The sequence below is a fragment of the Colletes gigas genome, unplaced genomic scaffold (genome assembly GCF_013123115.1).
Source record: "Colletes gigas isolate AHSC1104 unplaced genomic scaffold, ASM1312311v1 Colletes_gigas_Sc00016, whole genome shotgun sequence".
Classification (NCBI taxonomy): domain Eukaryota; kingdom Metazoa; phylum Arthropoda; class Insecta; order Hymenoptera; family Colletidae; genus Colletes; species Colletes gigas.
In genome coordinates this window covers 2,318,767-2,335,453 of record NW_025106645.1, presented here as the reverse complement: position 1 = coordinate 2,335,453, position 16,687 = coordinate 2,318,767, and the positions used below count along the sequence as shown (strand labels likewise).

The 16,687-nt window shown below is 37.7% G+C and overlaps 3 protein-coding genes across 4 annotated transcripts in view; 1 reads left to right on the top strand and 2 right to left on the bottom strand.

The window, feature by feature from the left end:
• The window catches only part of LOC122400222 (flotillin-2), a 168,353-nt gene that overhangs the window by 134,901 nt on the left and 16,765 nt on the right, over positions 1–16,687 (top strand). The gene's annotated exons all lie outside the window — the stretch shown is intronic.
• LOC122400208 (glucose dehydrogenase [FAD, quinone]-like) lies at positions 902–6,819 on the bottom strand. The gene is made up of 6 exons (XM_043401548.1): positions 6,484–6,819; positions 5,942–6,354; positions 4,041–4,476; positions 2,981–3,377; positions 2,374–2,596; positions 902–2,130 (listed from the first exon to the last, which is right to left on the bottom strand). Exons 2-6 carry the CDS (start codon positions 6,347–6,349, stop codon positions 1,765–1,767), a joined length of 1,830 nt encoding a protein of 609 aa, XP_043257483.1. The 5' UTR covers positions 6,350–6,354; positions 6,484–6,819; the 3' UTR covers positions 902–1,764.
• LOC122400210 (glucose dehydrogenase [FAD, quinone]) lies at positions 7,941–12,233 on the bottom strand. The gene is made up of 3 exons (XM_043401551.1): positions 12,038–12,233; positions 10,889–11,059; positions 7,941–9,442 (listed from the first exon to the last, which is right to left on the bottom strand). Exons 1-3 carry the CDS (start codon positions 12,231–12,233, stop codon positions 7,941–7,943), a joined length of 1,869 nt encoding a protein of 622 aa, XP_043257486.1.

Below are 16,687 nucleotides of genomic sequence, written 5' to 3'. Positions count from 1 at the left end.
CAAACCCCTATTGTGGCTGCACGTGGAACCGTTTCTACCCTATTATGCAAATATAATTTATCGCATTATAGTTATAAATATAATTAATCATGTTCTATGGATGATTCATCGCGTATTATGAGTCTATATTTTGCGATGGTTCGCTATTCCCAAAGGTCCATTCTTAATAGAGAATTAGAAAATGCTTTCTGTAAAACTCTATTTGTATGAGAAAGCTTCCTGTTGTGGGTAATAATATTATAAAGAAGAAAACTTCGACCTGGAAAAATACATGTGTAATTTCATAAATATGGTTTCTTATTTAGAATGTATTTGTCATTTCTAAATCTGCTGTTATTAGAAGGAACGAAAGGTAATTTCGTATCTGAATTATGCCTGAAAGTTAGGATTAGCTTCTAGATTAATTGAGTCATAAATTATTTAACTTCATTGAAGACACAACGTAGGTTCTTTATTGATCTTGGTAGAAACTTCGACTATATGCTTATTTAAAATTTAGTCGAACTAGTGATATTGTTTTTACGTTATTAAATTATAATTACTATTTTTTTTATATATAAATATCTTTTTATTTTTCGTTACGATCCGTCGCTTCCGTCAGATTTACTTTCCGTTTCCTCGGTCGCTGCAGTTCAAGTATAATCCCTTCTGTCAGATTTTTGTTTTCTCACTCTCTTGTGTTGAATTTAGCCTTTCGACGGATTTGCCTTGTGTTTTCTTAGCCTCCGCTGTCAGATTCTTGTTTTCCGTTTGGTCCAACTTTTAGTTCCTTAAATTTTCGTCTTTTTTTTTACATTTATTGCTTTGTTGTTAATACCTTAACCATTAATGTGACAAAAGAGTACAAGAAGGGGTCGCTGATGGAGGGGAGGGAGTATACTTTTTCTCATACGTGGGAAGATTTTATTCGATTAGAAAATAAAATTGTATACATAAGTTTTATTACGACTAAATTCATATGTTTGTATATTAAATAAAATAGTTTTTATTTATCCTTTTGTGAGACGTTCATTAAAAATTATTGGTTCTAATGGACAGTTCGATAATTGTTATTCGAGTTTCATATTCACCTCTACGACAGAACCATCTTTATTTTTTTTTATATCTTTAAATTATTTCAATCGTCGTATTTCGTACCAGTACAAGTCAATTGCAACAACACAGATTGCCCGATAAGAAGAATACCGCCAGTTCATACGTGCAAATTATAGAAGATTAATTGCGTTAATAAAACGTCTCATAACAACTCATCATATTATGCGTATTTGCATTTTCAATATCATGTATACTCGGGAAAGAGGTGCGCGTAAACCTATAATATTTCATTTTTATACAAAACGTCATGAGAATTCGCTTGCATTAACATTTCGTCCTTAAAACTAGCGTGCATTTATCCGAGCGTACGTAACCGATTGCAAAGCATTAAAGTTTAATACGTTTTTAATATACGGAAAATTTATATATCGTTAGACAATCGGTATTTATCGCGCAAAGCTCATAAATTTTGCATAACATTGCCTTATTATAATAAAACCCTGGATTTCCAATGCCTCCAATAGTCTAAATAAAAATAAATCGTTAACATTACTATTCCCACGACATTTAAACAATTTTGACACTTCAATAATCGTTGTTTTTCTCTGTATAAATGTTGACGGTGACTCCCTTATTACCATCGTTCTTATCTTCATTATCGTTACTGTCTTTGTTATTGCAGTTAATAACACGTAACATGTTTGCACGATTTCAGAAAACAGCAAAACCCTAACTATTTATTCTCCAATCTTCCTGAATGATGTCAGCAGCCTTTTCGGCGATCATGATCGTCGGTGCATTCGTGTTGCCAGAAACGACTGTCGGCATGATCGAAGTGTCGATCACTCGTAGCTTATTGATTCCGTAAACCCTCAGTTTGGGATCGACCACAGCCATGGGGTCGTTAGCTGGTCCCATTTTGCACGTCCCTGATGGATGATAAATCGTCATTGTATACTGCCGAGCGATACATCGCCAATAATCATCCGATTCACACGCGTACCGCGAGCATCTTGGATCGCACAGCAGACGAGCGTTCAATTTCTTCATCGTTGGTGTCTGCACCATTTGGTTAGCGATCTTGGCCCCTTCTATCTGTGTCAATTAAACGTTCATAATTGTTAAAATACTCTAAAGACTCATTCAAGAATTTATCGATTCGATTTAGCGATATCAGAACTCCGAATTTCGGAATTTATGGAATTGTACATTCTTGGCTTTGGGATATTTTCATTCTACTTAGCTTTTTTCGGTGTACGGGAATAATGGGGCTTTGTGATTCGCGTTAATGGAATTTATCCTGAAACTTTTCGAGTATTTTAATTAGAGTTATTTTACCAGGACTTCGAGATCGTATGGTTCCTTGAAGTAATTGGCGACGATGACCGGATGGATGTGATATGGCGAACGCAGCTTGACGTATCCTCTGCTTAGAGGCCTCAAAAGAAGCGGGACGATCGTGTATACTTGCGTGTTTATGATGGGAGTACGGTCCCAATGGTCGGCTGTAGAGCTCATTAAGAACTGTATATCAGGATAATCCGCCGACGCGTTAGCGTATCTGAAAGAATTTATTCCATGCGTTGATAAGAATCTTCAACGAATATGCTCAATTAATGAAGAACCTATTTTTCCTCTGTCTGTTTGAATACATTTCCAATTGAATACATTTTACTGTTGAGATGTAACGGGTTTTCCACATAGAATTGTAAATTGAAATACAAAATCGTTTCGACGTTTGATCACCTGGTATTTATATTATTTATTGTAATTGTAGGAAGAAGTAAGCGAGATAGCACGAGGAAAGAAATGGTCTATTGCCTCAGACACCGGGACAGACTGATCGAGGAGTGTATATATACGAATGAGTCGAGCACTTGTGAGAAAGACCAGAGCGTAGCCCTCTGGCGGTGATCATACGATGTTCGTTGCATTAAATACATACTTTGTGTTGACGAAAGCCATAGATCCGGTTAACGACAAAGAGTACAGAGGTCCAGTACGATTCGTGGCGAATTCCGTGATCGTACGCGGTGTAACAGTCTTCGATACGTCGAACGTGAACGGTTCTGAGCCCCTGTAATTCGCCGGTGGATCCACTACGAAAGTTATACCGGCCGCCCCCGCGTGATCTTGAAGATTCTGACCCACGCCTGGCAAATTGTGCACCACGGGGATCCCCATCTCTGTCAGATGATCCTTAGGACCGATTCCAGACAGCATCAACAATTGGGGCGATTGCAACGCGCCAGCGGATAGAATAACCTCGCGATTGGCTCTCACTTCAATCCGTTGTCCACCTACGAGGAATTGCACTCCGTAGGCAGTCTTCACATCTCCCTCTGAAAATAGAGAATAAAAGTAGATTTCAGATTTCAGAAACATTTCATTCGGTGCGTAGATACCATACATTCAGTTCTTTAACCTGGGAATAAGTAGGATAAATTATAGTGTGGCGCGCTTTGCTAAATGGAGGAATTGTAAGTGAGATAGCACGAAGGTAGGAAAGGAAAGGAGAGGCCCTGCCTTAGGGGCCAGGACAGTCAGTCGAGCACTTGCGAGAGAGGCAAGAGCGTAGCCCTCTGGTGGCGAGCACAGGAGGTGACGCCACAGTAGAATGAATTGCAGAACAGGTGAAATGGGTTCAAGTTCACATTGCAGTCGCTTTCCATATACTCTATCAGAAGTTATACTTTATGAAACTCTGATAAATATCCAAATTTCCTGAACCAACGAATGAAACGGTAGAAAATAAATTCTATGCTATATCGTGGATAGTATCTAATTGTCTAAAAACAAAGTTTCGTTTTCGTGGACAATTTGAATGATTTAGTGTGTCAGTCAACGCGTTAAAATAAATTCTATGCCAAATTATGGGTAGTTTACAAATGTCTAAAAACAAAGTTTCGTTTTCGTGGGCAATTTGGGAGATCCCATGTGGCAGTGGACGCGTTAAAGAATTAATGGATTAAAATTCTAATGATAATAGTTGATCGTGTACTCGCCTGTGTGCATTAAAATCTTCTCCACGTATGAATAAATGCTAACGTGGAGATTTGGCCTTTTTGAAGCCGATCGAAGGAAAGCCTTTGCAGCGCTGCAACGCAGACCGTTCCTCATCGTGGCCTGCGAATACACGAATCCGGTTTGAGATGGTCCGTTCGGATCCACGACATTGTAACCCAAGTCGACGCCTGCTTGCACCAAGTAGTCGGTTATAGGTGAACGATACTTGAAGTATTCCACGCTTAGGTATCCACCGGTGTGGTGGTACGGGGAATTTTGCAATTCCGGGATCCTCATATCTTCCGATTTCTTGAAATAGGGTAACACGTCATTGTAACCCCATCCTGGATTGCCCAATCTCTCCCAGTGGTTGTAATCCTCCTTGTTTCCGCGTATATAAATTAATCCATTCATCACTGTACTCCCCCCTAGGGCCTAGAAAAGTACCGTGGAAATTATTCAATTAATTTGCATTTTGTTGGGGGGTGCGATTCTCGTGTAATAGAGTTCAAAAATTTTAAGTTTATTTTTTTCGTAAAAAATTAAAAGTTCTATTCTAGCAGACTTTTAAGGGCATAAACTATACGAAAATATTTTTTTTGTCTATTTTTTATTATCTTTTATTATATAGTAGTTAAGTCTTTTAATCCAATCCGACGATTAAAATATACATAAGTGTACAAAAATTTCCACTGGTGTTGAATTTATTTTAAACAAAAAGTATGGAAAATTTTAAAAACTATAACATTTTGAAGAACAACTTTTTTTTTGATATTGAAATTTTTTCTTCTTAACTACTATTTACGAAAAGATTAGATGAATAGTACTAAAAGTCTAGTGCAATAACACTTTTAATTCTTTACGAAGAAATAAAAGAGGAAAAAAGGCTATTTACTTTGAAGAATGCAAATTTTTATTTACACGCGCGCATCGAGAAAATATTTGTCCTGTTCTGGTAATCGATGCGTAATCAGGGCTTTATTTAAAGCCTGTTTTTTATAACCGAAACTTTCTCGGAATTTCTTCTTAATAACAACGCTTTTCTTATACCTATCTCGAAAAGTAAACAAGTCTCAAACATACATTATCGTCGTTCCTAATTTTTACCTTATTTTGACGCGTTGAATCTCTTGATGCACGTCAAACAAACGGTTCGATTCACAAAACTTTACCCTCTTGAACCCTATATTGTTTCTCACCTTTATTTATATTTACGTTTTATCGTATAATATCTATACATATATTCATACAAGGAATTCAGAACGAGAGATTACACTCGTTTTTAAGTCTAATATATTAAAATCCACACGTTCCCCAAAATATTGGCAAAATATAATTTTGCAAGCATGGCTGAATAAAAATTCAAACAAAATTAAATAATACGCATCTGATAAATTCTAATTAAATAATACATGTATAGAGGTTAATAATATATAAATTCCTTTCATGTGAAGTAGCTTTCCTCGTGGCCAGTCGCATTGTTGGTTAATAAAATTAATAAAAATTCAAACAAAATTAAACAATATGCGTCTGATAAATTCTAATTAAATAGTACATGTATAGGGGTTAATAATATATCAAGTACCTTTCCTCGTGGCCACTCACATTGCTGATTAATAAAAATAATAAAAATTCAAACAAAATTAAACAATACGCATCTGATAAATTCTAATTAAATAGTACATGTATAGGGATTAATAACCATAAAAATTATTGTAAATTGTCTTCTAAAATACTCAGTATTAAATCCTGAAATTAATTCGGATTCTCCTTCAATTAAATCAAATGGTTTACGATTTAGTTCAATTAATATACTTAAAATAAATAAACAATATAAAGGAAATAAAAAAATAAAAAATTTAATATAATATATCAATTCCTTTCATATCAAGTACAATACCTTTCCTCGTGGCCACTCGCATTGTTGATTAGGCGAAGCCAGGCAGTAGTCGTTCGTAGGTTCCGTTTTAAATTGCCAATCCACCGATGATAACTGTAGAATCGAATACATGGTGGGCACATCAGTTTCTAGTGGTTCGTCTGGACCAGCCTCCAAAACGAGCACCGTCCACGTACCATTCTCCGACAAACGATTGGCGAGCACCGAACCAGCCGCACCACCCCCGATTATAACAAAATCATAATTGCTATGAATATACACTGGACGTATTGGTTTCACTCTGTTCTCAATGTCGACGATGTCGGGCCTGTGCACGTTGATGAGTATTCTTAGAAGGAGCAGAAAAGTCACTTCTGGTCTGAATATCAACGGTGGCTGGAGCACCGAGAATCCCCGAAAGAAATCCATCGTTTCTGAAACGGTGGAAAGGCTCGAGTCATGTTTTCCAAACGAAGCATAAAACAAAATAGTGGTGACGCGATAAAATGACGATTTGTGTAAAAAAAATTAATGGATCAAACAGGTTGATTGTTGGTACTCACCTATTTAAGACGTTTCAACTTCGAGCGTTGGTTCGTTTCTGAAGTAATTATTTAGGATAACGTTCAGGGTCTTTAGTAGAAAGTCCAGCGAAGCAGGGAAATCATAAATCCGTTACGATATAAAGTATTATTCCGTTTGCCAAGGATATGCAGCGCGGAATGTTGCAAAATATCTGCTTTAGTTACTCGTCTATAATCTATATTTGTTACGGTGCGTTGTTTTTGAATTAATAATAACTGATAGTATCTCGATAGTGCGTTTCGTAAGGCTTCCAACTCAGACGAAACTCGAATAATATGCTGTTCTATATAAAAGGAAAACAGTTTGATAATTTCTTTCCGGTAGCGCTTTAACTGAGTTCGATCCACATAATTTCTGCATTAAAACTCGTACACGCTTATTCGATATGTTTACGCAAATGGCGATACCGTATTGTTGCTCCTTTTTCTATTATACAAGTGTAATTTATTGCATTATATATATATATATACATTTTTTTAGGATGACACATGTTTCATGGTCAACGTATTTAATGACGTAGGTTTTTGCTCATTAATAACTTATCATAAGTAGGGTAGGTGTCGTCATTAGAGTACCATTAATCAAACTTGCTCGTTCATGAATTAAATATTAAATTACATAAACTTTACGTTCATTTATATCCTTTAGCAGAAATTCTTACATTTGAATAAATCAAAGAGATTATCAGAGTTTCCTGTAATTTTCCTAAAAAGGGTAGGTCTGAAAGAAGCCTCGTATTTCAGAAGCAAAATGTCAGCCATTGTATTCCAATTTAATCTAAAGGAGGCAATAGAAGATAGAGATGCTTATTTTAAATAAATTTAATACTCTATTAAATTAAATATCGTTTTACACTCGTTTTTACACGTTACATCGAATATTATTTTATTTTATCTGCCCCGCAGATGAAAATGTGTACTCGGAGAAAAACGAGGCTAAAAATACATTAAATAAGCGAGTTGTTCTTGTTACAACATTCCAACCTGCGTACGTGTTTATTACAACAATCGTACGTTTCGTAAAAATGTTTCTTTACGAAAGAATACCAAAAGTGGCAATCTTGTAATACCTTTCACTGCAGTTACAATTATAGTCAAACTGAGCTCATTACACTGTTCTAGTTTTGACTATTATCTGTCCTTTGTACACAAGCTGTTAGCAGTATCTTACCACCGAAACAATTAACCACGCGCAATTGCATCGTTCAAATGGTACCCAATCGACTGTGAACACAGTACCATCGTCGAACTGCCACGATAATCGTGTACCAAAGTTTCTTCCTCGAATCAACAACTTCAACTTTCACAAAGATTTCAATCCTTCAGAGTCCAAGAGAATTTAACTTTCTTCCACCTAGAATCGCCGTTTCTCAGGTGTCTGATCTTCAAATCTGAATCTTCTTCGAATTATCGCCGAATTCGCCACAGAGACGCGTTCAGCCCCGACCTCTTCTTTTCAACCAGAACTCCTTTATCATATCAGAACCTTTCTCACCGATCATAATGGCCGGTGCATTAGTATTCCCGCTAACTAGATTGGGCATTATGGAAGCGTCAATAACGCGAAGGCCACTGACCCCGTAAACACGAAGCTGAGGATCCACGACAGCCTCTGGATCCCAATAAGGTCCCATCTTGCAGGTGCCTACGGGATGATAGATCGTCGCAGAATAGTGTCTGATCATGCATTCCCAATAAAGATCACTGTACATCGGCATGTGCTTGCAACCAGGGAACTTCTTCGAATTCAGCTCACTTCCAAAGCGTCTGAACGCTGCTGTTCTGCTCAGAGCAACCCCGATCTTCACTCCTTCGACCAGAGTGGCGACGTCCTCCGGCTCCTTGAAGTAATTCGGATGGATCATCGGATGATCGAACGGATTCTTGCTGCGCAGCTTGATCTCCCCTTTACTTTTAGGCCTGAGAAGCATGGGTATCACGCTCCACACGTCCTTGTCGTTGATGGGTCCATAAACAGAATCGTAGAACTGCTTGGTGAGCCCATGGACCTTCCTGATGTGTCTACCACCGTCTGAGTTCGTCGATCCGGATATGAAGTGTAGCTCGATATCAGGAAAATCGTCGGAAGCGTTTACGTATTTTGTGTTGACGAAGGCTAGGCCCTCGACGCCGCCCAGGACGGTCAGAGGACCGTCACCCAAGATGGCGTACTGCATCACCGCCTGGACGCTGTGCAGCCTCTTCTCCACCATGGAGATCTGTTGGTTCACCATGAACGTCAGCCCGCCCAGACCCACGTGGTCCTGGAGATTCTGACCCACACGGAGGTCCTGGATCACGGGGATCCCGTGTTGCATCAGGTGCTCCCTGGGTCCTATTCCGGACAGCATCAACAGTTGGGGGGAGTTCACTGCACCTCCAGACACGATCACCTCTTTCCTGGCGCGGATACGAAACACCTTCTCGTCCCTGACGAACTCCACCCCGTAGGTTCTCTTGGACTTGGGGTCCACGAGGATCTTGGTGACGTGGGAGTGCATGGCGATGTGCAGGTTCTTGCGAAGCCTGGCCGGTCGTAAGAAGGCCTTCGCCGTGGAGCATCGACTCCCACGTCTGATCGTGCCCTGGGCGATCATGAAACCCGTGTGCTGTTCGCCGTTTATGTCGCGATTCTCGTAGCCCATCTCCTGGCCAGCTTGGACGAACGCTGCAGCTAACGGAGTGTGCCAAGGCGCCTCCTGGATCGTCAGGTATCCGCCTGTCGAGTGATACGGTGTACGCGTTAGGTAGGGATTCTGATTGTCCTCGGACTTCTTGAAGTAGTAGAGAACGTCTCTGGAGCCCCATCCTGGGTTGCCTTGCTGCTCCCAGATATCGTAGTCGCGCTTGTTGCCACGCAGGTAGAGCATGTAGTTCAGGACGCTGCTGCCGCCGATCACCTTGCCGCGTGGCCAGTTGCAGCGACCGTGTTCCATTGCTGAGGAACAGGCAGGAGACATTTGAGATTAGGGAGGAAGAAGTTTTGAGCTTTTAATTAAGCCTTTGGACCGAATACACCTTCTGGGTGACTCAAAACTGAAGGCTTAGAGTGTTCGATTGGCTAGAAGTCGATTAGACTTCTGATAGCACAGACGAGGTATACGAGTAGATCTTACACGTCATATAGACTTTAGTGGCCCAATCTGACTGCCATACCAAGTTGAAAATTTGGAGATGATTAGTTTAGTGTTCTCTTGTTACGGATGGCGATCAGTAAAAACAATAGTCACTGAATTAGTATTGATGGGCAGACAGCAGTGGTGTATTAAAACATTTCCAAAGAGCGTCAAACAAATTTTTAAGACAAATCAACAGGGCGTACTGAAATTTTTCGGGCAAATTAAAAAATTTCAAATTAATTTGGAAAAATTATTTTTGGTTACAGAGGTTAATTACAATCATTTTTTGTAAATAGAAATACCCTCGAAATCTTAACCATTTTCGAGAAAAAAATTCTTTACCGAAAATACAATGTCTGACCCTGAAATTCCGATTCCCCTGAAAAATCGACGAAATTGAAAAATTTCATATCGTTTTAAAAAAATTATTTTTGGCTGCAGGTACCAATTACAATCATTTTTGGTGAATACACATACCCTCGAAATCCTACGCACTTTTGAGAAAAAAAATTCCTTACTGAAAATATAATGTCTGACCAGAAATGTTTCCCCGAAATTTGATGTGTATATTTAAAAAATCATAACTTCTGAACGAATTGAAGGATTTTAATGTTTCAGAATGCAAACAACGCGTATGTACAGCTTTCATTCCGTTAAATAATAATAAAGTTTCTGTAATTTCATTTTCACGCGATAGCCTAGGGTCAAACAGAGCCGGTAATCAGCTATGTATCTGCAGTCGAGTGAGCAGTGGAAATTGCTACCGGTCGGTAAAGTGTTAATAACGGCCTGCATTTCCTATATGGCCGTTTATAATACCTTGCAAAGTCCCAGTACCAAACTATGAACTTGAGTTACAGCTAGGGACAAAACGATAAGACGTAGTTTCACTAGTTAGTTTGTAATTCCACATAGGAGACATTAGATCTCGTAGGAAGTCTTCATCCCACAAGTTTAATATAAACTTAACTTGCGTAGTATCGAGTAAGAAGGAATGTAGCAAAAAGTTAAGTACATTAAAATTGCTAATATCTTATGCAGAGGTAGACGCGTAATAGCAAACTTACAAAAAATTCCAAGTAACTCTGTGGAACAAGAAGTTCTGGCAGACCTCCAGCTTCGACAGAGCTCCAGAAACGGGCAATTTTAAGGCTAGCATTGAATTCAAAGATGGCGCCAAAGCGAAGACGACGCTTATCTTATTTGTGGTACGGTTGATTTGATTATTGGGAAAGATTAGATGACATTTAGGACGAAATATTTACCTAGGCAGGAGCCTCCTTCCGGTTCCGTTTTGTATTGCCAGTCTAGCTTGCTGAGTTGCAAATAACCAGCGAGCAGAGGCACGTCCGAGATTTCGGTTTCGTCGCCTCCAGCTTCCAGAAGAAGCACGTTCCAGTTTTCGATCTCGGAGAGGCGGCTCGCTACAACGGCCCCTGCAGCGAACGTGCACACGAGTTTCGTAAACACACGTAAAATTAGAATAACGCACTTCGTACAATGTTGAAAACAGGGTTTTTTTTATTGAATGCTGTGTAATCTTCTGCAGGATTATTAGCAACGCGCATAGATACACAATACAATTAGGATATGTGTCTGTACCCACTTGTCCATAAAAAAAAACACCATACATTACAGGGGGACAGCAGCTGGTTTAGATTAATATACACAATGCTTCTCTAGAAATTTGAAAATTAGCGAGGAGATACTTGAAAAAGAAAAGTGTTAATCGTGTAAGGGGGAAAAAAGTTTAATGGACGTTGTTTAGCAATCATTTCACTTCTGCCAATATCAAACTGTGGTCATTGCCAGATAATATGATTAGGGGAAACAAAATTAAAGCACATAAAATAAACTTTATTGACAGTTTACAAGCAGAAGAATACGCAAGTATCTCTGGTATTTTTTAAAAATTGTTAGACGTTTACGTGAATTTTATTTGATGAATAAATTAGTAATCGTTATTTATCTGTCAGTTTAAAGAACTCGTATGAGATCCAGTATAATGCAAATTTAAATAGTAAAAATATTATCATGGGGACGCTGACCTCAACAGAGATTTCTCAAACGAGAAAATAGAACTGGAATATCGCGACGAGCTTGATCAAAATTCATAAGAGCAGAGGTTAGTATCCGATCTGTGCAAACTGGTTTATAAATAAAACCCGTCGTCCGTGAAACGCGAAATTTTACAGGAAGCGGAAGGAGCCTGTTTCCTGGCGGAACAGGAACATTTGGGTAAGAGGATTTTCGTAAAAATCTGAACTAGAAAACAAACAGTTGAAAGTGGAAAGACACACGTATCTCAAATGGTTCCTCCGGGTATCTCAAAGTATGAAACATCATAGGTGACCAGGAACTTTCGAAGCAATTGAATATTTTATTTGGTATTGTGATGTTATATTTAATTTTACCTGCAGAACCTGCTCCTATCACGATGAAATCGTAGGATGGCAGGAGAACTTCGGATGGTATATTAATCGGTGGCGCTTCGCTGTCCATGACTTCATATTGGAAGTAGACGAGCGCTGCTGCAAGAACCGGGAAAAACCATGAAAGTCCGCTCGATGCAGAAGTCAGACCACTCGTTAAAACGCTCTCGATCCCCATTTTGTATTTCTATAATTAATTGTCTCTATCGATCACCTGTAACGTTACGTAAAGAAAAGTGTTATTAATACGTTCATTCATGAGGTTGTGTCACTAAAGTCAATAAAGAGTCGTGAATAGACTCGCAATCTAATAATACTTTTCACTATAAATACGTTCCTTTTACAAACAACATAAGGCTCTAAAAGCTTCTCGCGATAGTAAACATTGTTACGCTTTAAAGACAGTTATTATTAGACTGTGGGCCTTTATGGAAATTCTTTAATGAAATGGGAACTTTGTAGAAGGTTGTCTCGACCCCTAAATATAATAATCCGTATCTTACTTTCAGTATTTCTTATATTTTTTATGATTATTAAGTGCATTCTGTAGTTTTTGAGAATTCTTTAATGAAATTAAATGACCCTTAATGAAATGGAATAATACTCCCTATCTTCCTTAAATATTTCTTATATTTTTTTTGATTATTAAATGCATACTGTAGTTTCTAGAGAATTAAAATTTCCCATAAATGCATAAACATCCGCAGTCTAGTTATTATAATAAATCCAAGCGGTTTACAGGGGTGAATATAATGAACACGAATATTTCGTTTATAAGTTCTGCAGATGAATTTGTTAATATATCTGACGAGGTGCAATCAACTCTGCAGTCATACGTGTTGCACAATGTTCACTACAAACTTTTAAATTAATATTGAATTAAAACACAGCATTCTATTATTAAAATCGACTGTTTTAAAATACGTAATGTAGAAAGATGAAAAACATGAGATTGAATTATTAGAAATTCGAAGTTCCAAATGACTAACAACATGCAAATCGATGATTGTAAACCACTTTTACCGCACTCCAGACACATATAATAGTAATTCTGCGAGACTCTAACTTATTTATAGCGATAGATATTTAAAAATCACTCGAACAAGTCCGCGTATGCTTTGACAAGGATCAAAAGGAGGGATGCAGTTGCAACATTTAACTAAGTAGAGACAGAAAGAGTAAATAAGCAAATGTTGCGTTCACTGTCAGAGCAACTCAGGCTTAAATATTCAGAATGATATGCGGTGAACGTTTTCAAGTAAAAAGTTTGAGGAACGTCGGACGCGTCTGTCCATCGCTCGCTGTTTCTACTTGTGCCGAGCATTATTCGATTCCACGGAGTTAGGCAGATTTTATTTTCGGAACAATGACAGAAAATGTTCCGTTCTCTCGCAAACCAGCTTTTGCCTGTAGCTTTTTTATGGATTTAAAAAAGTTAATGGATTCTATATTATACACAAATTTACGAACGTAACTTACGCGGAGGTTAATTTACGAATCGATCTAAAATTTCTGTTCGTTGTTCGTAAATAACTTCTTCTATCTCTTTGTATATTCTATATCTTTGTCATCGTGTTTGATTTAAATGATTCTCGATTAAAATGATCCTTTGAGAAGTCGAACCTCTTCGAATTGATATCGAAGTTTCCACGCGAGCACAGTCATTAAACGAACTGTTAACGACTCGTTAGGATTAATTTCGCGGTGGGCCCGGCTTCGTTAGAGGGTCCTTCGATACTGTCGAACTAGAAATCGGTCGAGGAAAAATCAGAGGACACGTGGTCCCGTGGAGGGAACGCGCGTATCCGAGAGGAATATCAATGACACGTGAAACTTTCAGCTGTTAAGTAATTCTCTATTAACGCGGGCAGTGCGCCCGCGACGATCCTCACGTATCCGCTGGTCGAAAGTCGCGTACTTCGTTGAACGGAGATCGTGCCCAGAATTTTGCAGAAAATGTGAAACGGGATAACGGGTCGCCTTTTGTTCGAAAACTTCGACGAAACACGATGATTTGACAAACGTCGATTACGAGAATAGCTTGTTAATTTCAAATTAAAAAGTCGTGTCTTTGTTTCATTTGGGTCAAGAGCTTTACAAAGTAGGGTCTGCAAAGGAGACTATTTCAAACAAATTAACACTAATTTTGGTTAAAATCATAGAATTTATTCTTCGACATTTTTGTAAATATAGAAAAATATAGTAAATATAGTAAAATATGCCTCCCTGTTTTGTTAGTCTGCTGATTGAAAATTTGACTGCATTTCGGTTTCGATATAATTAGCAATTCGATATGGGAACGAGTCAGGCCAAAAATGGAGCAAAACGCCATTAATCCAGATGTGTTACCGGTTCGAAAGACTTTCTCCTTCGATTATTCAAACTAATAAAAATCGAGTTTATGTTTATTTTTGTTATATAAGTTCTATTTGCTTTGTTTCGTTCTATTTTAATCCTATCCATCCGTTTTACAATTTAACGTGACGCGTCAATTTAAAATACTTTTTTCCTTCATTAACATTTTCTTCGAACTATCTTCTATCTTACTGTTCATATTTGCTTTCTCTCTCTTTCTTCAAGATTTATCCCTTAACTAGCGAAAATTATAAAGAAATTAAAATGATAGATACTTAAAGAAATGTTTATCCATTCTCTTATAGAAAACCACGATCAATTTTGAGCAGTTGGATAGTTCTAGTGTTAAATAAATAAAATACTATTCTTTATCTATTTTCTACCTAAATTGTAAAAATATTATATTCTGTACACTGACAGATTTTTATATAATAAATACAGTTGCAGACAAAATTAAGTGGACAGGTAGGGGAAATAGGTATGAATTTAATCAAAGTAGTATAACTATTATGTACTTAAGTTTTGAATATTCTATACCTTTATGGTACGTAGATTATTTGACGAATAATTGAAATTAATATTTACATTGGTGTTGAAATAAAGTATATTTAATGAAAATGTTGGTTGATTGTCGAGGATAATATTGCTATAGTCAATTTATAATATTTAATTAAAAATCATATTCAATTATTGATAATTTTCACTGGATATATGAACATTTCTCTATTATTAAATAGGATTTTTAAACCATATCAAATTATTTCATAAGAATTTTATTGTATACCATTTCAAAATATTGCTATAGTCAATTTATAATATTTAATTAAAAATCATATTCAATTATTGATAATTTTCACTGGATATATGAAAATTTCTCTATTATTAAATAGGATTTTTAAACCATATCAGATTATTTCATAAGAATTTTATTGTATACCATTTAAAAATATTGCTATAGTCAATTTATAATATTTAATTAAAAAAAAGAGGGGCAAAATAAAAAAATAAATTGCAAAATGGTGCTCCTCATGGAACCATATTCAAAGCCCACCCTTCTAGTTGAATTCAGGTGGATATCTTTACTAATTGGTTTAAAATTTCAAAAATGATCCAGTTCTACTGAATTTGATGTGTCATTGTATTCCATATTACAAGGACTATGAGCCTAATTTGGAAAATGGGGGCCCCAGTAAAAAAGGTAAACATTTCCTAAACCGTTATTATATATTTTAAATTTGACTATTACACTGTTACTTCAAAAGTGCATTTCCTATAAATTCATATTATTGAAGTTTCTATAAAAGTTCTGTAAGCAAATGAAACACGTTAATATATAAAACTTAAGTGCACAATAGTTATACTATTTTGGTTAAATTTAATTTACACTGATTTCCTTTAGCTGTCCACTTAATTGTGTCCACAACAGTAAATAAATAATCGCGTTTGGCTGTAACGAAGCAAGGTGTCGACGGTTTGTTAAAAGTCCGGGAAACCGAGTGAAAAGGATTGGAAAAGTAACCGAAGCCTTCGACGGTCGATTGAAAGCATTTCCATGAAAGAGTAAATCATCCCGGAGACACAGATGTGCTTCGCGTTCGATAGGGATTCAGTGTATACGAAAAGGAAAGCAGTACTCGCTCACCTACTTTCCGAGAGATTGCAGATAACCTGCACTCCAGAAGCTTCTTTTCCTCTAAGTAATCGATGCACTTAGTCGTTACACCGCCTGTCCATTCTTCGGGAAGAGGATTCACAGGTTCAACGTTGCTTGGTCACGTTTGCTTTCAGCCTCTTTCGTTGCCCACATAGCTCCCTATGACTCGTTCCTCTCTATCACGGAACAATCCCAAACATTTTCCAAGAATTCTACCAGTCACTTCTCACTTTGATCCTGATCCTGATCCTGGCCTGCTTGAACATCACGAATTTTCGAAGCAACTTTCTCAGCTCGATTTCCTTCCTCTCTTCCCTCTAATTTCACTTTGGAAAGGACACTTCACGACCGTTGGACGATCTACGAGGCCCCTGAAGATCCTCTTCCGAGATCCCCTTCCGCACTAAACGGTCAGCAGCGAGAGGCGAGACTCGACACGGCGATAATAAAAAAAGTAACATGTCTTTTGACGTCAACGAAAGTCTCTGCTGACCAAATCGTCCGGTTCCTCGAGCGACGTCCCAGAAAATTGGAGACGTCGAACCAGGTCACCGTTGGCCTAATGCCTTTTCTATCGGCCGGAAGATCGACGAATTCCTCGTGATCGTGGCAATTGTCGCGCT